Consider the following 24,793-nt stretch of genomic DNA (forward strand, 5'->3'; position numbering starts at 1 on the left):
ATTAGCATAAACTTGGGCAACCACCGATAGGGGGTTGTTTTCTTTCGAGCTGGCAAAGTAACTACAGAAACATCAGATCATTTCTCTGAACTGAGAATTTTATCCCAATAAATGCCACATACCTTCCACACATATTTTTATAATATATTTAATAATTTATGTGATATATATTGGTGATTTGAATTTAAAAAGACTTCAGCTTATTGAGATTTTATTATCTTTATAAAAATAAACTTAAGTGTGGAGTAAGGCTACTTACAGTATTACTGACTTATTGTACAAGGCCCCTTTGGGGTATAATGCGAAGAGCTCCAGGCTTTAAAAACAGAAGAATTTGGCTCGACTTCAGCAAAATATATGAACTTGGACATCATTTCACCTGTCTGAACCCCAATTCCTTACTTGTAAAATGAAGATGAGCCATGCATCTCATCCCTTATCCCTCATCCTTAATCATCCACGTGGTAGGTACTGTTATTTCCTTTGTACAGGAGAGGAAACTGAAGTTCAGAAAGGATAAGTGATTGACCGAAGTTTATGTTGCTAGAAAGAGGGGAAGCCTGGGCATGAACCCTGGTCTATCTGGCTTCAAGGTCAGCTGAAAAAAAAATTTTTCCCCTCATTAGGCTCCTTGCTAATTTCCCTGCTAATTTCTGAAATTACTGGGAAGGTCAAAATGGATCAGTGAATGGGTTTTGGAAAAATGTCATAAAATATGTAAATGTGAGAGGTGATTAATTCTCAATGAAACAGTAGGAGCATAAACTGAAGCTACAGATAAACACAAACTACTGCATGATGTATATATAGACATATCTATTTAAATGAAATGGTTGTCATGTGTTGCTTTGTCAAATTCAAGCTCCAAAAGTTTGATGACAGAGGGATAATTTCCTTCCTCAGGATGAAAATTTATAGGAATTCAGAGGAAAATATTTTCGTGATCATACTGAAAATGTAGCGTCAGATGCGTTTAGCATCCTGCTGTGAGTGCCGTTAGTCAGAGCATAAACAGCCTTTGGGCCGGATGTGGCTTTCTTCAAGTAGGCTGGCTCTTTGACCGGGGGGATTCATTCTGCAACAGGCGCAGAGAGGGATCAAGGCAGGATGAAGAGGTTGTTTGTGCTCGTGCTGTCTCTCACCTTACTGATTTTCTTCTCAGGTGAGCATTAACTCCCGAAACCTATTTCTGTGCTGACAAGATAAACTGAAATAAGTCTATCTTATATTTTTAACATATTTTTTCAAAATTTCAAGTAATATGTAATGTATAATAATTCAGTGCTTCTTTTCTTGTCTTCCTAAGAGCAGGCTCCCGGAATTGGTATAATTAGGGATAAATTATTTTTTTTAATCTTTAAACATATTGAACACTAATTCTCAAAAATGCTGATAAATCTTCAAGGATACCGTCTTTTAGAGTTTATCTGAGATCATCAGAATTTGATATACTTTCGTTTTTCCTTTTTTTTTTGGCTATGCCGTATGGCTTGTGGGATTTTAGTTCCCCGACCAGGGATTGAACTCAGGCCCACTGCAGTGAAAACAGGAACCCTAATCACTGGACCACCAGAGAATTCCCTTGATATACTTTTATTATAATAGTATCTTTTAGAATTTGTGGGCTTCCCTGGTGGCGCAGTGGTTGAGAGTCCGCCTGCCGATGCAGGGGACACGGGTTCGTGCCCCGGTCCGGGAAGATCCCACATGCCGCGGAGCGGCTGGGCCCATGAGCCATGGCCGCTGAGCCTGTGTGTCCGGAGCCTGTGCTCCGCAACAGGAGAGGCCACAACAGTGAGAGGCCCACGTACCACAAAAAAAAAATAAAATAAAATAAAAATTAGAATTTGTGTGTGATTATCAAAACTTGACTTACTTTAGTTATAATATTTTCTTTGAGGGATCGTGGGTGCTTATCAAGTTTAATATAACCTTATTGTCATGGGGGAATTTTCTAATAACAACTTAAACTTGATTTAGTGTATTGAGGATTTAAAAGAATCCCACCGAAGCAACCCTGAGGGACAATAAACACACTGACCAGTGAACTGAAGAAAATATGTTTAAAGAAACATGTTCATTAAATTAACAGCCACCTTTAGAGGAATGAGCCGTGGCGGCAGCAGGTAAATGTGCAGCTTTTACTCTGAGTTAACCATATTAGAAACAATTAAAAATTCCCCTCTGAGCCCTCGGGAACGCCACGTCCTTTGGGACAGGTCCCTTTGAAAGAACTTTTGTGCGTTGACCCAAATTGGACTTGCAAATGCTTCGCCTTGGACGGTGAGACGGAGCATGGATGCGTGTGTCTGAGAGTCCCCAAGGTCCCTTTCTGACTTTTTCAGGGGCCTCCCCGATTCTGACGGAAAAGCAGGCCAAACAGGTCCTGAGATCCCGGCGCCAGGACAGGCCGAGCAAACCCGGGTTCCCCGATGAGCCCATGAGGGTGAGTTCCGGGCTCTGGCTGTTGGAAGGGAGAGGGAGATCATTTGAATGCTTGTTCGTTATGAACCCAAATGAGGTGCTGGTCCCAGCCCAGCATGGGTGCTAGATGGAGGTTCTGTGGAGTCCCAGGTGTAAGGTGATCTCACCTTCTTATTCACGCCTTTTCTTCTCCGGAGGTGCCAGCTCTGCTCCCCTACTGTTCGAAAAGTATTTAAAGTGGAAACAGTGGGGCCGATGGTGGGAGTCCAGAATCCCGCTTGGGCGGCTGGGTGGCTCCCCTGAATGGGATGATAGGGAGCTGTGCCCTGAGGCTGGTGCCAACCCCATCTGCTCCCTCTTCCCTTGGGTGCCGGGCAAGCTGGACCAGCATCCCCGGCTAGTGATGCTCTGTCTGGGTAGGCAGAACCTCTGCCCCTGCTGCCACCAGGTTCCACCCTCGCCTTGTGCCTCCGATTTTGGTCTTTGGCCTCAGCTCTGCCCTGTAGGTTTGTGGCATCCACCTAGTCTTTCTGAACCGGAGTACCCTCCACTGCCTTCATTCTGTGACTTGTGGTGGGTGCTACTAGACCCTGCCACCCTGGCCTCGGGCCAATTCGGGCCTGGCTTGTCTCTCCCTCCCACGACGGAAGTGCTGACATTCCTGGTATTTTTACCCAACTCAGGTGAGGGTAAGTGGCAGGGACCCAGGCAGAGTCAGCGTGTCTGTGAAGCCGTGTCTGTGGTCAAGGCTGGTCTCCCACCTGCGCCCACATCAGCCGGGCCGCACGCTCACCCTCTGTTCATTGCATCTCTGTGTCGAGGCCCAGAGGATCTGCGGCAGCGCTGGCCTTTGCTCCCTGCGGAATCGTGGGGGTAGTTGGATTAGTTCACTTAAAAGTCTCGCAGTGTGATGCCAGGTCGCACAGCGGTGAAGAGCACTGGCTGTGGGCAGACTGTCCCGGTTTGAATCTCCCCATTTTCAAACTATATAACTTTGAAGAAGTCTCCTCACTTTTCTGTACCTCAGTACTCTCGACTACGAAAAGGGGGTAAACAATATTATTACTTATATTTCTATAATATTATTATTATAAGAGCATGAAACAACTACTTTATGAGAATAAAATAAAGTAATTCATAGTAAGGCGCTTAAAATGGTACTCAGCAAGCAGTAACAACTCCTTTGAGTATTAAGTACCGGGGACGGGGTGGGGCCGAGGCTGCAGACTGCCGCCTGGGTTTCTGCTCAGAGTTGGTGGCAGACACAGAAGAATCAGCAAATCACTGTTTCACAGAACGGCTTAGAAACGAGCAAGCGATTCAGGCTGTTAGGGGTGGGCGTGGCTTTGTTCTCTTGGGTGGGAGAAGTCAGAGGCGGCTGGAATCTCCACACGCAGGTGGAAGGGGTCTGGGAGGTGGGCCGGAGCAAGAGCAGCAGGGCTTCGGGTACGTTGGGCTTTTCCTTGGGTTCAGTAGAGGACAATCAAAGCGTGTCTCGAATGGGCGAGTGCACAGTCGGGTTTTAGACAGATGGTTTGAGATGCATTTAGAAGAGGCTCAGCATTGAAGTCTGAGCACACCGGGGCTCAGAGGTGGGCAGAGACAGAGGATCCCGAGGGGATGAGAAGGAATGTGAGGGGATATTGGGGGAAACCAAGCCTCCAGCACGGGGGATGAGGGTTGGGAAGGGGTGGCGTGGATGGTGAGGGAGCCAGTGAGGAGCAGGATGCCTGGCCCGAGGGTCCCTGGGGAACTCTAACTGGCTCTTTGCTCTTTTGGGGTGATGTCTGGAGGGGCCGTTCCAGAGGCTCTTCCCTGGGGGCCCTGGAGGCTGTGGGAGGCTGGTTCAAGGGGCTCTGAGGCAGCAGGCCCCCTCCAGGTGCTCAGTAGACAGGCTCTGCTCAGCCCCAGCGTTGGCTGGGTGTTTTCTCTGCCGGCATCTGGCCCTGGCTGCCCTGAGCTCTGGTTGTGGAAGGGCGGCCTGGGCAGGGACTGGAGTTGGTTTAGGCATCAGGCAGCACGTGGGTGTGGGTATTACGGCTCTGCTTCCGCCCCCAGCTTCCTTCCTCCCCCCATGCCAGCTGCACACCGTGCTACACTTTATCCCCAAACGCTGCTTGGGGTGGTCCTTCCCTGCCCAGAACTTCCAAGAGCTCCTTCTCTCTCATTTCCCTCATCCTGGCTCCTGGTCATCACCTGCCTTCACCTGTGACAACTCTCTGCTTGCCTCTGGCGTTACTACTTTACTGAATATCTGGCTTTTTGGGTTTTGTTGGTTTTGGTCATCTTTTATAGGCTTGACCACCACTGACTCATCTTAGCTGCCTTGAACCTGCCTGATCTAGTTTCTGTGATTCTCTCTAGACTCACCCACCATTTCCTACCCATCCCGTGTATGGTACAGTCCTGTATGTCTGTCACAAAGACACTGACCTGTGTCCAGAATCCTCAGCCACTCATTCAAGTTTGGAAAAATGCCTGTGTGACCTACAGTTGAAATGTGAACATAAATATGCAATAAGTTGGGCTTCCCTGGTGGCGCAGTGGTTGAGAGTCCGCCTGCCGATGCAGGGGACACGGGTTCGTGCCCTGGTCTGGGAAGATCCCACATGCCGCGGAGCGGCTGGGCCCGTGAGCCATGGCCGCTGAGCTTGTGCGTCCGGAGCCTGTGCTCCGCAACGGGAGAGACCACAGCAGTGAGAGGCCCGCGTACCGCAAAAAAAAAAAAAAAATGCAATAAGTTATTTGGCGGCTAGCCTATACCTGTAGTTCTCATCCGGGGGTGATTTTGCTCCCCCACCCCAGGGACATCTGGCAATATCTGGAGACATTTTTGGTTGTCACAACCGGTGGGAGGAGGGTTTGCTATTGGCATCTAATGGGTTAGGGCCAGGGATGCTGCTAAACATCCTACAATGCACAGGGCAGCTCCCACAACAAAAATGATCTGGCCTGAAATGTAATAGTGCCGGGGGTGAGGAACACTGGCTATGATGATGGACAGTCTCTTTCTCTTTTACTGCGTGTGTCACTCTGTGTGTCTCTCGCACTGTCATACATCCACCCACACGCAGTACTGGCTGAACCAACACATAGTTTCTGGAATCACATTTTTCTTAGGAGCATGTTTCTTAACCGTGGCCACATGCTGGAACCAAATGGGGAGGTTAAGAATCTGATGCCTGGGTTCCCCGCACAGAGGGGTGCCCTGCGGTGTGTCCTAGGCATTGGGGAGGGGGGTGAGAGCCCCCTAGGTGGCATCAATGTGCAACTGAAGCTGAGAACCAGTGGGCCAAGCCTTCTGGGGGAGACCCGCCATGGGTAACAGCAGCTCCCGTGGTCCGGTTGGGAATGCATTTAGCTGAGTGTTGAAATGAGGGTCTGGAGAGTAGATGGGATACTTGTTCAAATGCAGGTCAGAGAGACAGAGTGAGAGGGTCAGGTGGTCGATCAGAGAGCACTCCTTGCTGACCAAGATGGGCACTTAATTATACTTTACCTCGACTGTGCCCTGCCGAGCACCAGGCACTGAGGACATAGACTAGACATTCTTCGTTCGTTTGAGATGCTTGTGTCCACTGCATGGTGACGGATGAGCCAGAGCATCCAGCCTGTTTCCAGCTCTCTAACAAGGTCATCTGGCACACGGGGTCTGAGGAGAGGGCCTTCAAGCTCCAACCGGAAGGAGGAGAGAGGCTGGTCAGGCTTCTTGGAGGAGACACCACCGAGCTGAGGCTTGAAGGATGTGGAGTTTACAGGCAGTGCAGCGGTGGGTGAGGTGGGAAGAGAGTTCCCCCTCAGTGTGATTCCAGGCGGTGTTCTGCACAAAGTGGTTGTGGACTTTGGGCTTTAGAATGAGGATGAGTCCTTTCCTTTTTTTTCCTTACAGAGAAAACCCAGTTTTCTCTGTAAAATGCAGAGTTTGGCCCAGAGTCTGACTAGAAATTTCATCCCAGGTCTCATATAGAATGTGAGGGTCTGGATAGAGCTTCAGGATGATAGGTTCTTGGTGCCAGTCAGCAACTGGTAGGAAGAGCCCTGGCAGCCGGCTGTGGACTTGGTGAGGGCCAGAGGGGTTTATCTGGAGGCCCTGGAGGGGCTTATGTAGGCATTTTTCTCAAACACCAGGGCCTCCCGGCCTCCTGCACTTGCTGTCTGACCTGGTTCCCCCTTGTGGCTTGTTGTTGACTTTTCCTATTAAGGGATTTATTGAGAGCAAGATGAATAATACGAACCACCTGTTATATGAAAAGAAACAATTCACCCCCTTTTAAAAAGATGACAGTATTTTGTATTGAAGTACAGTTGATTTACAGTGTTGTGTTAGTTGCTGCTATACAGCAAAGTGACTCATTTATATATATATGACGCATTTACATATATATAACGCATTTATATATATATAACACATTTATATATATATATATTCTTTTTCATATTCTTTTCCATTATGGTTTATCACAGGATATTGAATGTAGTTCCCTGTGCTGTACAGTAGGACCCTGTTTCAATTCACCCCTTTTATCTGAGCGGCTGACAGATGTCACAGCCATCCCAGCCTGCATCACTGCTGAATGAAGCGTTGGATGCAGTGACCCCACGTTTGTCAGCAGGTCACCAGGAGGCCATGAGGTGGGACCTCTGGCCAAGGGAACCACCCTTCCCTGCTCTTTACCTCTTGCCGAGACCACCTTCTATTCTCCTTCTTTCTTTGTGCAAACCATCTGCTTACATATCCCTTTGCTAGAGATGGACACACTGTCCTGTGTGTTCAGGATGGTACATATTGCGTGTATGTGTGGATTGCGTGTGAGTGTGTGTGAACGTTTGTGTATGACCGTGCATGTATGAGGATATATATGTATGTGAGGGTGTGTGTGTGAGGATATGTATGTGTGTATGACTGTACATGTGTGAGGGGGTGTGTGCGTGTGTATGTGAGCGTCTGTGTATGGGTGTGTGTATGATTCTGTGTGTGCATGTGTGTTTTGGAACAGGCCTTGCAGGATAATTTTTTCAGAAGCTCTGGATTCCAGTTTCCTGCCTTTTGACCTTCACTTGAGTGTCTGGGATTTATGGGATGATGGGTGGTGGGCACAGAAGGTCCTCTCGGGGCCAGGTTGGAAGGACCTGGCTGTCATAGTGGAGTGGACTTCCGTTCTGTACCCAGTGGGAGCCACCAAGGGATTTGAAGTGGGGGGATGATGGGATTGGGGCTGGCGTGCAGGAGCCGTTTAGAGGCTCAGGACACAGCCTCTCGGACGCTGGCCTTCAGTTACCATTATACGTGGGACATGGGAGATTACATTGTTGGACATGTTATCGTACCTCCTTCCCATGGCAGCCTGGAGACAGACAGGTGGGCTGGGATGGATGAGCAGAGGTAGTGATCTCTGGGAATGCGTGTGCCCTCGGGAGCTGAGCTCTGAGACTCGTGTGCTCACCACTAACTCAAAATTACCGAGAGATGACCGGGTGCGTTATTTCATTTCGCTTCTCCCCTCTGAGGGACTGAGCGGAAGAAAACCCTTTCAGAGAGGGGAGAGGCCATTGACGAGATGGATGGTGCTTTGGGAAGGTAGTAAGTAATTTGGGAAGGTAGTAAGCTTTGGGAAGGTAGTAAGAATTCAAAGGTAGTAAGTAATTTGGGAAGTAGTAAGCTTTGGGAAGGTAGTAAGAATTCAAAGGTAGTAAGAATTCAAAGTGAAAGCACATATGAAGATTTGCAGTAGTCTCTCCTCGGGAGTATCTATAAAACAATGTTATATTCTTGACACTTGGCTTTAATATTGGCAGATGTTGGCTTCTGTGGGATGATAGGTGTTTCAGAAACAGGTTCAGGCAAGCTATGCCCACACATGCAAGGGACTGGACCCTTTTGACAGCTTGTATCCTGCCTATTCATGGCAACAACTGTTCTTTTTTGCCTGTGTGGTGGATAATGCATTGAAAAGATCACTGGTGTGCCCTGCATTGTGGGGAGGGCTGGCTTCCACCCCAGAGGAGTGGGAACACCTTGCTGGCACCCTTGGTGGAGAAAGGTAGGGCCTCAGTGAGGATGGGGGGAGAGAGGAAGAGGAGACCCGGCTCCGGGGAAGAAAGCAGGAGGGGTTCTGAGTGCATGGAGGCAGCTGGGGAGGAAGAGGATGAAAGGCCCTGAGCTGGGGGATGTGAACACGGGTCAGAGAGAGGGGACGGGTGGGGAGGTAGAGAGGGCCCAGACCTGACAGATTCCCTGTGGCAGGAAATAGCTAACACATCTATTTTATGGCAACGCCTTGACATTGGGTTAGAACTTGTTCTCAGCTCTGTGCTGTGATTACCCTGTGAAGCCTCCAAACCGTAGGAAAAGTCTGCTGTGCATAGCAACCTTGTGTTAGTGGCTCTTTGGGGGAATGACAGATGGCAGGTGTGTGCTGAAGGGGGGCTGACGAAAGAGGGAGGTAGTCGCTCAGATCTGGACGCTGCAGTGGTGGAGAAGCACGAGTCCCAGATCTTCAGAGATTTTGGGGAATTGGGTTCTAGATGTCACAGGAGTGGGATGGGCACTCCAGGAAGCCTGGGATTCACGTGGGGACACCCCATCTGGAGACATCTGGGTTTCAGCTGAATTCATTTGCTACTCTAGGACTTAGGACTTCAGTTTGTGAAGACATCATGTTAGAAGAGCTTGTAACAAAGCCTCAAGGTCCTAATGGAGGAAAAACAATTTGAGAATCTGATGAGGACAGGGCTGTGTGAAAAGAAGGGCTGGACTTGTGGTTAGAGGGAAGAAGCTAGAAAGAAGAATCCTGAACTTTCCCTGGAATGTGTCCTCAGTCATGACTGTGCTTCTGTGGATTTTCAGGGATTAGGGCTGAACGCTTGCAACTCAAAAAGTGGTCCCCAGCCAGGCCGCTGGGCTTCACTTGGGAGCCCAGAGCCTCAGGCTCCTCCCCATACCTGAAGGCGGATCTGGGCCACAAGGCTGGGTGACCGAGGTGCACATTTAAGTTTAAGAAGTGCTGTCCTAGAGAAGTGGCTCTTAGCCTCTGCTCCGGGCATCCTGGGGACTGGGAACCAGCCTGCGCTTGTTTTGTTTTGACACAAGGATCCCTCTTCCTTCCTCTGGGCGCTCTGCTCATGTGGATTCCTGTTTTCCAGGACCCCTGGCTCCTGGTTTCTCCTCCTGCTTTGTGGTTTTTGCTGCTCAGTTTCCTTTGCTGGGTTCTTAGCCCTTGACGGTCCTTTAAATGTCAGAGCATCCCAGGGCTCTGCTCTCTGCCTTTTCTAGTCCCCGAGCTTAAATATCACCTCTATGCTGATGGCCACACGTTCCTATCTCTAGCCTGGACTCTGTCTGTGAGCTCCCTCACGCGACTGTCCACTTGGCTGTTTGCAGTGGAACATTTAACCAGCATCTCGGACTTAACAGCCTCAAGAGGAATTCCAGAATGTTGCCTTCCACCAGCCCTGCCCTTGCCTTCCACGGTGGGGTAAGGTGGGCCACCTCCTCCTAGTTGCATGGGTCCCAAATCCAGAATCTGACCACTTCTCACCCTCCCCTGCCACCACCCGAGTCCCTAGAGTGGACTGAGCAATACTCTGTTACCCTGCCTCCCTCTTCCTCTCTAGATCCCTCTGCATCTGTTCTCAGCAGAGAAGCAGTAGTCAGTTCTTAAAAACGTAAACCGGATCCCATCTTTCTCCTGCTCAAAACCTTCCAATGACCTCCTGCCTTACTCCAGACAAATCCATGGTCCTATAGTCGCCTACTAGGCCCTAGAGGTCTGTCCGCTCCCTCTGCTCCCTCCTTGGCCTCTACCTGCATCTCATCCCTGCCTCCTACCCCTGCCGCTGTTCCAGCCATGCTGGCCTCCTCATTGCGCCTTGAATGTGTCAGGCTTGCTTGTCCCTTCATTGATGTAGTTCAGGCTATGTGGAAAGCAGTGTTGCGTTTATTCTGTAACTTGCTTTTATTCACTCAATAATACATCTTGTTCTAGCTCATTTTAAATTGAAGCATAGGGTAAATGTATGATGCTATGGTCTGAATGTCTGTGTCCCCCCAGACCCCAAATTCATATGTTGAAATCTTAACTCGCAAGTGATGGTATTAAGGGATGGGGCCTTTGGGAGGTACTTAGGTCATGAGGGCTCTGCTCTCGTGGATTGTAAATGGGATTAACACCCTTATAAAAGAGGCTCCCAAAGCTCCCTAGTCCCACCAGCCACGTGAAGATATAACGAGAAGTCTGTGACCTGAAGGAGAGCCCTCACCCACCCATACTGGTACCCTGATCTTGGATTTCCACCTCCTGAGCTGTGAGAAATAAATTTCTGCTGTTTATAAGCTGCCTGGTTTGTGGTATTTCAGGTTATAGCAGCCCGAATGGACTGAGACATATTACAACTTATTTATTTAGCCCTGCCTGGAACAATGGCCATTTTACTTATTTCCAATGATGAAGATCCTTGTACACATGTGTGTTTTGCCGAGTTCAGCGATAAGAAATGAAATTTCTGAGTCAGAGGGTTTATGTACTTCCAGGTGAAGTGGGTACTGCCAAATTGCCAAACTGACTTACCAGCTCCCCACCAGTAGTGTGTATAAGAATACCTAGATCCCCACCAGTAGTGTGTATAAGAATACCTAGATCCCCACCAGTAGTGTGTATAAGAATACCTAGATCCCTGTACTCTTGTCAACACTTGATATTATGAAAGTTTTGTGTGTACAACTTTCAAAATGGAAAGAAATCCTATCTGCTCTTCTATCTGCATATGTATATGGAGACATGTTGCCAAACAATAATGACATTATTTTCACCATGATAAAATTTGGGACAAATTTATACTTTTTATTTTCATGCTTTTTGCTATTACTTAGTATATTAGTTTCTTAAGGCTGCCATGACAAAGTACCACAAACTGGATTGCTTGAAACAATAGAAATCTATTTACTTATCTATCTATTAATTAATTACTTAATTAATTTTTAATGGTCGTGCTGGCAGTGTGTGGGATCTTAGTTTCCCCACCAGGGATCGAACCTGCACCCGCTTCAGTGGAAGTGCAGAGTCTTAACTACTGGATCACCAAGGAGGTCCAACAATAGAAATTTATTCTCTCACAGTTTGGGAGGCTAGAAGTTTGAAATCAAGGAGCTGGCAAGGTTGATTCCTTCTGGGAGCTTGGAGGGAGAATCTGTCCCATGCTTCTCTCCTAGCTTCTGGTGGTTGCTGGCAATCTTTGGCATTTCTTCACTTGTAGCTACATTACTCCAATCTCTACATCTGTATTTACATGGCCTTCTTCCCTGTGTGTCCCTGTGTCCAAATTTCCTTCTTCTAAGGATGCTAGTCTTTGGATTTAGGGCCTACCCTACTCCAGTATGACCTTGTTTCCAAATAAGACCACATTCACAGGATTCAGGTGGACATGAAATTTGGGGGGACATTATTCAATTCAGGACATTCAGTTTTTTATTTTTAATAAATGTATGTGTAGTTTTCACCGAAAACAACACAGGAGAGGGTTTAAGAGTGGGGCAGCAGAGCGCTCAGTCTGAATCCCAGCTCACCACTTACTGGCTATCACATCCTGGCCAGGTTGCTTAAACTCTGTAAGTCTCAGTTTTCTTATCTATAAAATGGGATATGATAATCAAACCTACCTCAGAGACTTATTGTGAGAGGAAGCATGCAAAGCACAGTGCCTGAGTGATGACTTTGGCTCTCATTCTTCTTGTTTTTTACAAAGCAGCAGCTGAATAAATACTTTTTAAAATATAACAAAACAAAAACCTCTTTGGCTCCTCACTGCTTATAAGATAAGGGCCAAGTATCTTGGCCTGGGAGACAGACCAGCCCTAAGCCACCATTGTGTCCCATTTCCTGCCACTCGTCCAAGGCCATTTATGCTCCAACCACCTGGAACTTCTCACTGTTTTTAAAAATAAACCATCCTCTCCCTGGTCTCAGCATCCTTTCACCAATGATTCCCTTTGCCTGCAGAGCTATTCTCCATTATTTATGCCTGGTAACCTCTTCTTCATTCTCAATGTCACTTTTTCTATCTCCCCTGAGTTGGTCCTGCCCTCCTAGTACTCACTCACAAAACAATACTATATATAGGTACATCTATATGTATGTAAATTTCTAGAAAAAGGTCTAGAAATATGATCAGTTGACTCTTAATTATGTCATCTCATTCAGGAGGTTAAGATTGCAGGTACTGATCTAGGGAACTTTATATTTGATGTTTAAACTTTAAACAGTAACAATACGTTCATGTGTTACTTGTGTAATTACAAATAAAAATTTAAGCCATTCATATTTATTATACAAAACTTGGAAACCAAGAAAGGGTCAAAAGAAGAAAAAAAAAATCTGGTGTAGTCTTACTCCCTCTCCCCAAAGACAGCATTGCCATTTTTGATGTATTTCTTTTTAGTCTTTTTGTGTGTATTTTTAAAAAGTATAATCACACTCTACAATTTTGTATCTTGGTTTTTCTCTTAATATTATAACATACACATTTCCTCATATTATTAGAAACTCTTTATAACCATAATGATAGTGAATTACCCTCTTTTGTTAGTTAGATCATTTCCACTATTTTTTTTAAATTTAATTTTTATTTTATGTTGGGGTATATTTGATTTACAGTGTTGTGTTAGTTTCAGGTGTATAGCAAAGTGATTCAGTTATACATATATCCATTCTTTTTCAGATTCTTTTCCCATATAGGTTATTACAGAAGAGTAGAGTTCCCTGTGCTATACAGTAGGTCCTTGTTGGTTATCTTTTTTTTTTTTTTTTTTCGGTACGCGGGCCTCTCACTGTTGTGGCCTCTCCTGTTGCGGAGCACAGGCTCCGGACGCGCAGGCTCAGCAGCCATGGCTCACGGGGCCCAGCCGCTCCGCGGCGTCTGGGATCTTCCCAGACTGGGCCATGAACCCGTGTCCCCTGCATCAGCAGGCGGACCCTCAACCACTGCGCCACCATGGAAGCCCGGTTATCTATTTTATATATAGTAGTGTGTATATGTTAATTCCAAACTCCTAATTTATCCTTCCCCCCACCTTTCCCCTTTGGTAACCATAAGTTTGTTTTCAAAGTCTGGGAGTCTGTTTCTGTTTTGTAAATAAATTCATTTGTATCATCTTATGAGATTTCCACATGTGAGTGATATCATATAATATTTGTCTTTGACTTACTTCACTTAGTATGATAATCTCTAGGTCCATCCATGTTGCTGCAAATGACATTATTTCATTCTTTTTTATGGCTGAGTAATATTCCATTCTATATATGTACCACATCTTTATCCATTCCTCTGTCGATGGACATTTAGGTTGCTTCCATGTCTTGGCTATTGTAACTAGTGCTGCTATGAACATTGGGGTGCATGTGTCTTTTCGAATGATGGTTTTCACCAGAAATATGCCCAGGAGTGGGATTGCTGGGTCATATGGTAGCTCTATTTTTAGTTTTTTAAGGAACCTCCATACTGTTCTCCATAGTGGTTGTACCAATTTACATTCCAACTTACGATGTAGGAAAGTTCCCTTTCCCACTATTTTTTCTATTATAAACAGCACTCTAAAATTTTGTTCTTAAAGTGCTTTTAATATTTTGAATTATTTGCTAAGGATATGTTCCCAGAAAATAAATTATTGGATCCAAGGATATGAATACGGTATTTTTGAACCTTTTAGTATATATTACCACATTGCTTTCTAAAAGCTTTAAAAAATAATTTATGTCTTGTCATCCAAGAGAATGTTTCAGTAGAGGTTTTAAGGTAAAGATAATGGGAGCATGATATAATATCTTAAATTGGATATGAGTTGGCCATTTCTGGGGCAGAGTGGATGCAGTGAGGGAGGATTAGGGACGTGTGGGTGTCTGTGTGGACACCTTGGTGCCACTCATTGGCATTAGAAACCTAAGAAGAAGCAGGTTGTCTGGAATGATGGTGTGTTTGAAGTTCTTCTCTGACAGCCCCTGCCTTTGTACTTGTTTCTTCTGCTCTTGTCTACCTGGTTAACTCTTACTCATTTGTAGAGATTCACCTGAAATGATGCCTGTTTTGAGAGGCCCTCCTGATGCCCCTACCCTCCCACCATGGATTAGAGCATCCCTGTGGCCTAGCACTCACAGCACAAAATTGCTATTTCTGACTTAAAAAAAAAAAATCTATCTCTCCTACTAGACTGCTCTAAACTGCTTGAGCAGATGGACTGTTTGTTTCACTTCTGGGTCCCCAGCACCAAGCACAGAATTTGACATTTACTAAATGCTCCTTATACTTGTTTCTATTCCTTTCTTTGCTTCTCTCCAGGGGAGAAATTTTGTAGGACATTACTCTACCATAGAACCTGGAGGTTATTTCAAAGAAATCTTCTATTGCCTCGCTTAAATTCATTAAATTTCTCTTAGTCGTCCCAAATTTTAGGGAAAAAATTATTGCCAACTGCTGGGGTGAACCATGGAAATTCTCTAAAAAAGATGACATCCGAGCTAAAATTATGTCCTTTGTGATTGTATTCGTAAGCACTTGTGTGCCCTGGGAATATGCTTTCCATTTTGGCCTGTGTTCCTTTAAGGAATGTTCTTGCGGGGCAAGTATAAATCATATTAGCTTTATTGTAAATAGGCTTTGTGAAATATGCTTTCATTTTTAGCCCCTTGACAAATGTATGTAGTAACTCCGTTACCCTTTTGTTCCCTGTGATCTCCAAGACCAGTTCAGAGCGACTGAGATACAAATTGTGCACATCACTGATTTGCCTTCTTTCAGGGCTAAGCCTTCTAAGTGGCCCAGAGCAGTTAAGTTCTGAGCCACCCTTCTGCCTATATGATTATCTTGCTTTTACTAACGAGCAAAATAATTCATCCAAATGTCGATGGACCTTTAATTTCATGCAAATGTCACGGGAAGGATTTTGCCTTCTTGGAAAAAGATCCCACCTCGATCGATTAACTGTCTACTTTATGATTCTCAGCTTGGATCAGGTTCCAGTGGGTATTTAATTTCATTATCACACCTTTCCTGTGCCATCATAAAGGACCCCCTCCAATTTCTGCTCTAAATCTTGAGAAATTATTTACTTAAATCATTCCAGTTGGCATTGGACACGAAATGCAGATATTAATTTTTGTTTTGCTTTAATTTTTTTCCCCTTGAAAAAAGGAATCTAAAAAAAAAAGAAAACTTATTTTTCATCTACCCCTTCTTTCTTGATCCAGGAACATTTGAGAGTACCATTAATGCTGGGTCATTTCTAACTTAGCCAACACAATTGTTGAATTTGTGGTTTTCAGCAGATTTGCAGTTTGGCTTTTCATCTTTGACTAATGATTGCTTTTAGGCCTTTGTGGCTTATTCATTTCCCTAACATTTTAAATAAATAGTGAAATGTCATGGAAACCAGGGCTTGTTTCTTTCTCTCTCTCTATGTGTGTGTCTGTTTTGGTTGTTTCTCTTCAACAGTGATTTCAGCCTCTATTTAGGGGTGTGAAATACATATTACTCTTTGATGCTTTTTATGTACGTTTGGCCTGGGCCATTATAATGAGCAGATTGACACAGATGCCCAGGAGACTCCCAAGGAGGATTTAGTAGGATTATGGGGAAAGAAGAGTCATTTCATTTATTCATCACTTGTTTATACGTTTCTCCTGTGAGTTTTATTGAGGCCCTACTATGTGCCAAGCACTAAACCGTATACTAGGTATTCCTTGGACACTCTCGTCAAAAAGCCAGTTGGGTATTTGGCTGAGACGGACAGGGATTAAATGAATAAGGATGCCAGTGAGCATATAATTATAAGTGGTGTATAAATGCTGTGTATCAGTGGTGACATTTTTCTTATCACCACCAATCTCATTGGAAAAGGCTTTAACTATTGGGAAGCTGTCAGGTTCATGCTCACAAATATAAGTTTTCCAGAGTTCTAATTTCCCCTTGAAAGCTCAAATTTTATCATTTTGTAACAAGCACTGTCAGTTTTCCTGGAAATGATAAGCTCACTTCATTCACTTTTGGGAAGATGTCTGCCAAACACACGCATAAAACACACCTAGTTCAACTGTTGACGCCAACAGTCCCCCAGGTGCTTTTCCTTGAGAAAATCATTGTACTTTGTCATGCAGCAGAAGTGCTGCCTGCATGCTTCCTGTTGGTCATTTTCTTCGGCTTCACCAGGGCATGCTTCAGTGAAACTGGCATCTTGAGAATGTTTTATTTGTATTTATTTTAACTGCGACTGTGTGATGAAGGATATGTCGACCACTAGGACAGTTGGGTGCTACTGCCTTGACTCCTGCCGAGGCGTCAGTTTTACCCACCAATGCACACAGTGAGAAGGCAAATGTCTTAGTATTACTCGAAAAATAGTTTTGACATCATGGACTCCCCGAGGGGAGCACAGACCATGCTTTGAGGACCACAGTTATATTTCATTCAACAAACATTTATTGAAAGTTTCCTGTGGACCAATTCCTGGGAGAGATGCTCCATCTACAACCTCAAGGCATGTTCACATCTTCCATATATAATAGTAACCAAAATTAACTGAGGAGGGCTTAATAAAGAGACTTTTTACAAAGGTGTGGCAAGAGGAAGGTGAACTAACAAGAAATGATAAAGGATGCAGGGCTAAGACTCCTGAGGCATGAGGGCGGAAGGAAAGAGTATGGTTCCCAGACCCAGAATGGCAGCCGTCTAGGAGCTGGGTCTTCAGGGGAGGGATGCAGCCAACCTGCCGAGACTCCTCGGAGAGGTTGCAGGGGAGTACATACCCTCACCTCTCCCTCCCTACCTCTAGGCTGCTGCTGGCGCCTCCTATACGCCAAACCCAACCGGAAACCCCAGGACACAAGGCTCTGTGGTTGCAGTTCATCTAGGTCAGTCTCTTAGTGCAAAAGGCCAGGTGAAGGAGGGGAGAGAATGGGTTTAGAAGTGAAAATGGAGACTACATATTTGGCACAGAGCTTTATTTGTACCATTTCATTTAATCCTGGCAACCCAGTGAGATAAGTGCGAGGGCCATCCCCATATTGCAGATGGACAAACTGAGGCTGGAGAGGTAAAGCAATAGTATTGGCAGGGTTTTGATTGGAACCAGACACTGATCCGGACCCAGACCCAAACCTCTTAGCCTCTCCACCACACCGCTCTGGCAAACAGGCAGGCAAGAAGATGGCAACGTGGGTTTCCTTCAGTGAGCTCCTTACACGGAACAGTTGAAAAAGCAAAGCTGTATGCTGAGAAGTCTTTGTTCCTTATTTACCAGCCTCCACACTGCCTTCCTGTTCCTCCCAATGACTATTCTTCTGGCCAAAGATTCCTCAGACAGGGAAGACAGGGCAGGGTTCAGCCCCAGACTCACAAACGTGTCCAGCAAGCTGCTGGGGAATCCTTGTTGGATCCCATAAGGAGCCCTCCCAGCATCCACCCCTTCCCCAGCTGCCCCGGAGACTCCACGCCCAGGACACAGGGTGCATTTTGAAGAGTTAAATGAAAACAACGATAATCAAAACAATTTTAAACTGCATGAGTCCTGGGGGAAAGAAAAAACATTTCAGGAAAATTGGACACCTCCTAATTCAATCCTTTGCACAGTCATTAAATTGAAAAAAAATGTTATATTTAAAATAGGATGTAGACTTCCTAGGGGTTTTTCTTGAAACTTAAAAACTCAAAGTTATAGACTGGACCGTCTGTTAAAGCTTCATTAATGCCATAGGAGGGTTTTCATGATTTAGGATTTTTATATCTATACATGCCAAAATAATCTTATATTACCACATATGACTACTCTCGCCCAAGGTGAAATGCCACTTCTCTGATTAATGGCCTGCAGCTTTGGGTTACCCGTATGTGTTTATGTGGACTGTTCCATGCACACTTTGCAATGATTCCCATCCCATAATCTCAGCACCAAGGCTTATTTCAGGGCAATATCGACAACATACATCCCACAAATTAAAAGTCATTTTTATCTCTTCTGGGGGGAAACATAAAGTTCACGTGCCAATATGTGAGCCAAGACACATGGCACCTCCACTAAAAAATCTGACGTGGCCCAATTAAGTCCCTATTGTCAGAATGTGGTCACTGCTAAGCAGAGTAACCAGGGCTATGCCAGGAGAAGTCCAGAGAGCTATGGGGTCACAGGGAACCTGAGAAGGCTGCCTGGAGGAAGAAGCATCTAAGCTGAGGGCTGAAAAGTCAGATAGGAGTGAGACAGGAAAAAGAGAAGGCACAGGGGTGTTCCAGGCAGAGAAAATAGCATGAGATTAGAGAGCAGAGCAAGTGTAGCCAATCCAGGGAAAGATGGAGTGCAAAGGGTTGATGGTGGGAGAAGAGGAAATGGGTGAGGCTGGATCATCGGGAGCCCCACAAAACATTTAAGGAACTGGAATTTCTCCTGAGCCCAGTGGAAGCCATTCAAGTATTTTAAGTGAGGAAACAACATGGGTAGATTTTTAAAAATGTCACTTTGCAACAGGATAAAGAGATAGACAAACAAAACAAACAACAAGGATTTTCCACTCTCTTCTTTATAACTTTTTATTGTTACATAATTTCAAAACAGTAATATGTATCACTGTTGTGATAAAAAAAACAATAAAACCATTTTCATTTTTCATGTTTTAAAAACCTACCCTGGGGCTTCCCTCCTGGCGCAGTGGTTGAGAGTCCGCCTGCAGATGCAGGGGACACGGGTTCGTGCCCCGGTCCGGGAAGATCCCACATGCCAGAGAGCAGCTGGGCCTGTGAGCCATGGCCGCTGAGCCCGTGCGTCCGGAGCCTGTGCTCTGCAACGGGAGAGGCCACAACAGTGAGAGGCCCGCGTACTGCAACAAACAAACAAAACAAACAAACAAACAATCAAAAAACCTACCCTGGCAAAAGACTTGAACAGATACTTCACCAAAGAAGAACACAGATCACAAACAAGCACAAGAAAAGGTGCTCCATATCATATGTCATCAGGGAAATGCAAATTAAAACAGCAATGAGATACCACTACACACCTATTGGAATGGCCCAAATCCGGAACACTGACATGATCAAATACTGGCGAGGATGTGGAGCAACAGGAACTCTCCTTCACTGCTGGTGGGAATGCAAAACGGTACAGCCACTTTCAAAGAGAGCCTGACAATTTCTTACAAAAGTAAGCGTCCTCTTACCATATGACCCAGCAATCATGCTCCTTAGTATTTACCCAAATGAGTTGAAAACTTATGTTCAACACAACAACCTGCACACAGACGTTTATAGCAGCTTTATCCATTATTGCCAAAACTTGGAAGCAACCAAGATGCCCTTCAGTAGGTAAATGGATAGATAAACTGTGGTGCATCCAGACAGTGGAATATTATTTAGCACTAAAAAGAAATGAGCTATCAAGCCATGAAAAGACGTGGAAGAAACTTAAATGCATATTACTAAGTGAAAGAAACTAATCTGAAAAGGCTATATACAGTATAATTCCAATGATATGATATTCTGGAAAAGGCTAACCTATGGAGACAGTAAAAAGATCAGTCATTGCAAGGGTTAGAGGGGAGGAAGGGATGAATAGGCAGAGCACAGAGGATTGTAAGGCAGTGAAAATACTCTGTATGATACTATAATGATGGATACATTATACATTTGTCCAAACGCATAGAATATGCAACACCAAGAGCGACCCCAATGTAAACTATAGACTTTGGGTGATGACGCTGTGTCAACATAGGTTCATCTCTTGTAACAAACGCACCACTCTGGGGCAAGATGTTGATAATGGGGGAGATTGTGTGTTTGTGGGGACAGGGGGTATATGGGAAATTGCTGTACTTTCTGCTCCATTTTGCTGTGAACCTAAAAGTGCTCTGAAAAATAAAGTCTATTAAAAAGAAAAAAGGAAAAAAAAACCCACCCTGGCTGTGGGGTGGAATGTAGAGGAAGGAGGTAAGACGAGAGACAGGGAGAACCCTCCAGATGCAGTGGCAGGGATCTAGCAGGAGGGTGGGGACTGAGATTGGGCAGGGGAAGTGGGGATGGGGAGATGGGATCCAAGAGCATCCGCGGGATTTAGGGGTTGCTTGGCTGGTGGGGGTGGAGAGTGGGGAAGAGGTGGGAGCCTGGGAACAGGCTGGAACTCTGCTTTACCAGCCATGTGGGGTCACGGCCAGACGCGTGGAGAACTACTGCTGGTGGTCTGGGCAATGCCCATGGACCACTTCTCTGTTTGCATCAGGGCATGGAGAGGCAAGGTATGGAGGGAGAGAAGAGAATCTGTAAGTGATTAAGACAAGAGAAGTAACACTTCACTCTTATTTAAGAAGCATCCTATTGATTTATCATTTTCCTGGTGTATCATTTATATGGGATAATGCAACGAGAAACAATACACAGAAAACTCACAGCCTGAACTGGCTTTGTTGAAGATCAAGCCACTTTGGGAAGAGGAGGCTTACCCTGAACCTGGAAGTGACACTCCTGTTGATCGAGGGCAGAGCAAGAGCAAACTGAGGGAGAGGAGGCGGAGAGACGATAACTTCATGCAAAGGAACAATCGCCCCTCCTCCAGCTGGATCAGTGTGTTCAGAGGTCGCTGATCGACGGATGCACAGCCCAAGAAGCCGGCTCCTTTGCAACAAACATCAGTAACAGCTATCATTTACGCTCTTTACTTGCTTCTGAGGGCGACAGCACACCCCTCATACGCCATCATCCTGGTACAGCTGCTGGTTTTCTCCATCCTGTCCCCCATCCGTCCTCCACCTGGCTCAGCCCGGCTCCGGAAGTGGACCCCTAGAAACTGCATCGCCTGGATCCCTGGCCGGCTGGCTTCTGCGTGGGGTTGGCAGGAGATGGAGGGCAAGAGGAGAGAGAGGACTGGGTATTTGTCTCCTGCTCTTCCCCTGCTTTACAGAGGCTGAGCCCTTGCCCTGGGCCCTGCAGGTCTAGGCATGGCCATGGGGCTTTTCTCTATTGCTAGTCCCTGGGTACTGGAATGTGCTTCAGTGGTTCCCTTAACCCTGTTTACACGCCTGTGAATGGTTCCTTCATTAAAGTTCCTTTAGGTGAACCATCTGAAGGAGAAATTGTGGTTCTAGAGAGGCTCAGAGACCAACAAAGCTTTGTTGTCAGTGACAACAATGGACCAGGGCAGGAGGGGGCCCTCTCTGCTGTTGTGAAGAGTGGCAGGAGGTGGTAGATCCCACGAGGAGGTGTCCTCACTTGCTGGTTACAGTGACATTATCCAGAGCCACAGACCAAGCCCAAGGGGTAGTTGGTCAACACCTTTTCCCTCCTTGCAGGAAGGCGGTGCTGCCGAAGGCCTCTGAAGAGCTGTGGCCCTTTCAGGGCTGCATTTGGGCAGATCAGTCTGTTAGGTTGGAGCAGAAATGGTGGGGGGTGTGGGACGTGGTGTGGGCGGAACGGGAGGTAGAGTGACGGATGGAGGGGTGAGGAAGCTGGGACAGCCTGGGTGGCAACGGTGGAGACCCGACCTGCAGAAGTGGCAGAGATGGAGGGCGTCACCTGAGAACTCTTCTGGAGATAGGCTCAGAGTCCTCACACTCAGTCTCAGGATGAGTCTGAGGGAGACACGCTGGTCCACGTCTGGCTCGGGTTCCTGAGTCGATGGAGAGGCTGGTCACGGAGATGGGCAGCACCGGACAATCAGCCGCTCTCTGTTGTGGACACACCAACACGTAGAGCCAGTTACATTTCATAGACATGGAATCATACAACACATGGTCCTTTGTGACTGGCCTTTTTCACGTAACAATGTTTTCGAGGTTCATCCGGGTTGTAGCATGCATCATTCCTCGTAATGGCCATATAGTATTCCCCTTGTATGGGGATACATTACATTCTTTATCCATTCATCTGCTGATGGACATTTGGGTCGTTTCCACTTTTTGGCTATGATGAACAGTGCTGCTGTGAACAGCTGTGTACACGTTTCTGTGCGAACATATGCTTTCGCTTCTCTTGTATACACAATTGTGGGGTCAAATGTTTACTCTGTTTAGCATCTTAAGGAACTACCAGGCTGTTTTTATAAAATGCCCCTTATCCCTAGCAACTTTATTTTGGCTTTAGGGTTTATTCTGTTTGATAATAGTATAGCAACTCCAGCTTTCTCACAGTTATCCCTTGCCTTTTAAAAAAGATGATTTTATCGCGAATGTGCGTTGCCATAAATAAATAAATATATATATTATTTAGTTATGCGTGTTTTGAGCTTTATTAAAATGGTGTCACACTATAAACACTGTCTTCCTGGACTTGCTGTTTCCACTCATTATGCTATTTCTAAGACTCATCTGTGTTGTTGTATGTAGCTATAATTCACCTTTTCATTGCTGTATAATATTCCACGTTGTGACCCTACCATAATTTATTTATCCATCCTCCTGTCAATGGATATTTAACATGTTTCCAGATGTTTCCAGAATTTTGCTACTACAGATTTGTTGCTGCTATGAACATTCGTATCTGCTCTTGTTCTCAAAGTGACCAGCAGCATTCTCAGCTGGGAACTTGTTAGAAATGCAGATTCTGGAGCCCTAACCCAGACTCACTGAATCAGAAGCTCTGAAGGTGGGGCCCCAGCAGTCTGTAGGTTTTAACAAGTCTTCTGGGTGATTCTGATGCCTGATGAAATTTGAGAATCATTGCTTGAGGTTATAAACAAGAGTGAAATTTCTGGATTGCAGGCAACCGATTGTTTTCCAAAGTGGTTGTTCCATGTAACTCTCCATCAGCAGTGTCTATGCGTTCCCATGGATACACACCCTCTCCGCACTTAGGGTTGGTGGCGGTTTCTCCTGCCTGGCTGTGCTGCCCTGTCTCAGAACCACAGCTGTACCCCGCACATGGGCAGCTCGACCATCAACCGTGAATAAAAGCTTCTCTTCGATGTGGGTTTGTTTTGCCAGGAGTACATGCACCATCTGCTCCGCCTGGAACGCCGTGCTGAGGAGCAGTTCCTGGAGCACTGGCTGAACCCCCACTGCAAGCCCCACTGCGACAGGAACATGGTCCATCCTGTGTAAGCAGCTCGGGACCAGCCCCCGGTACGTTCCTTCTCCCTGGCCTTCTGTTTCAGGGAGACGGCGGTGGGCAGTGCAGGCATGGCTCGGGGGTCTTCGAGAGCATGGTGTTAGGGGAACCAGCGGGTGAGCTGGTTACGGGTTGGAGAACGGGAAGTGCAAGGCAGGAGAGGTCGGTGGGAGCCAGGTTGAGAGGACCACTGGGGACGCGCATGGGGGCCTGACTCCTGCTGAGTCACCAAAAGATCCCAAGTACGGGAAGGATGTGACCCTATTTGCCATCCAGAAAGGGTCCCTCTGGGATACAAATCTGGAGAGACGTGGCTTGCTGAAACTTGGGTCTCTCCAGGTGGGGTCAGCATCCATGGGCTTGACTGTGACATCCATCACATTGTCACCAGGATCAGCAACTTCTTTACTGCCTCCCCACAGCCTTCCAGACTGGGACTCTGCCCAGCCTGTGTCCCATCTTCCCTCTTCTTCTGGCTTTGCCCTTTCAGTCCCCCTGACCTGCATGGTTCAGCATTCCCAGCACAGCCCACCTCTGTACCTCTGTTCCTGCGAGAGGCTGTTTGATGCTTCACTCACAGTGTGTCTGTGTCCATCTCCTCGTCCCCTTTCCAATTCTTGCTAGATTACATAGCAAAATCCCTTCAGAGGTTAAGCCTAGTGCGTTTCATTTCTCCTCTGTAATTTGTATGTATTAAGCAGGACAGGATATAACTGGGTACTCAATCATTTGTTGTTAAGAGAAATCTTGTTTCCTTGTTGTTTATTTTGTGCTGCTGTGAATGGACACAGGAACACTCCCGTTAGAGGATTGCTCTTTATAATTTTCAGAGCGCTATCGCACAAAATCTCTCATTTGATCCTCTTAACACTCCTGATCATTGCAGGGCGTGTTTGTTTTTTGCGGTACGCGGGCCTCTCACTGTTGTGGCCTCTCTCGTTGCGGAGCACAGGCTCCAGACGCGCAGGCTCAGCGGCCATGGCTCACGGGCCCAGCTGCTCCGTGACATGTGGGATCTTCCCAGACTGGGGCACGACTCTCAACCACTGCGCCACCAGGGAAGCCCGCAGGGCGTGTGTTTTAACTCTGTTTTATAGGGGACCTAACTGAGCGTGATTAAGCTACTAAGTCATGCTGGGCAGTAGTTGGTATGTCTGTCTTCTGACAACTCCAAATCCTGCAAGCTTTCCACGGGCGGTACTGCTGGAACCTGGGTGTGTGTGTGTGTGTGTGTGTGTGTGTGTGTGTGTGTTGGGGATGGGGGCGGGCACGGTCCTTGTGAGGGGCTTTAACAGACAGTGAGAGG

General features: G+C 46.3%; 1 protein-coding gene across 1 annotated transcript; it reads left to right on the forward strand.

The window, feature by feature from the left end:
- Positions 1-1,107: 1,107 nt before the first annotated feature.
- C19H17orf67 (chromosome 19 C17orf67 homolog) lies at positions 1,108-23,480 on the forward strand. The gene is made up of 3 exons (XM_065898083.1): positions 1,108-1,162; positions 2,346-2,446; positions 23,364-23,480. The coding sequence occupies exons 1-3, from the start codon at positions 1,108-1,110 to the stop codon at positions 23,478-23,480; spliced, it is 273 nt and encodes a 90-aa protein (XP_065754155.1).
- Positions 23,481-24,793: the final 1,313 nt, after the last annotated feature.

This window comes from Phocoena phocoena, chromosome 19, assembly GCF_963924675.1.
Source record: "Phocoena phocoena chromosome 19, mPhoPho1.1, whole genome shotgun sequence".
Classification (NCBI taxonomy): domain Eukaryota; kingdom Metazoa; phylum Chordata; class Mammalia; order Artiodactyla; family Phocoenidae; genus Phocoena; species Phocoena phocoena.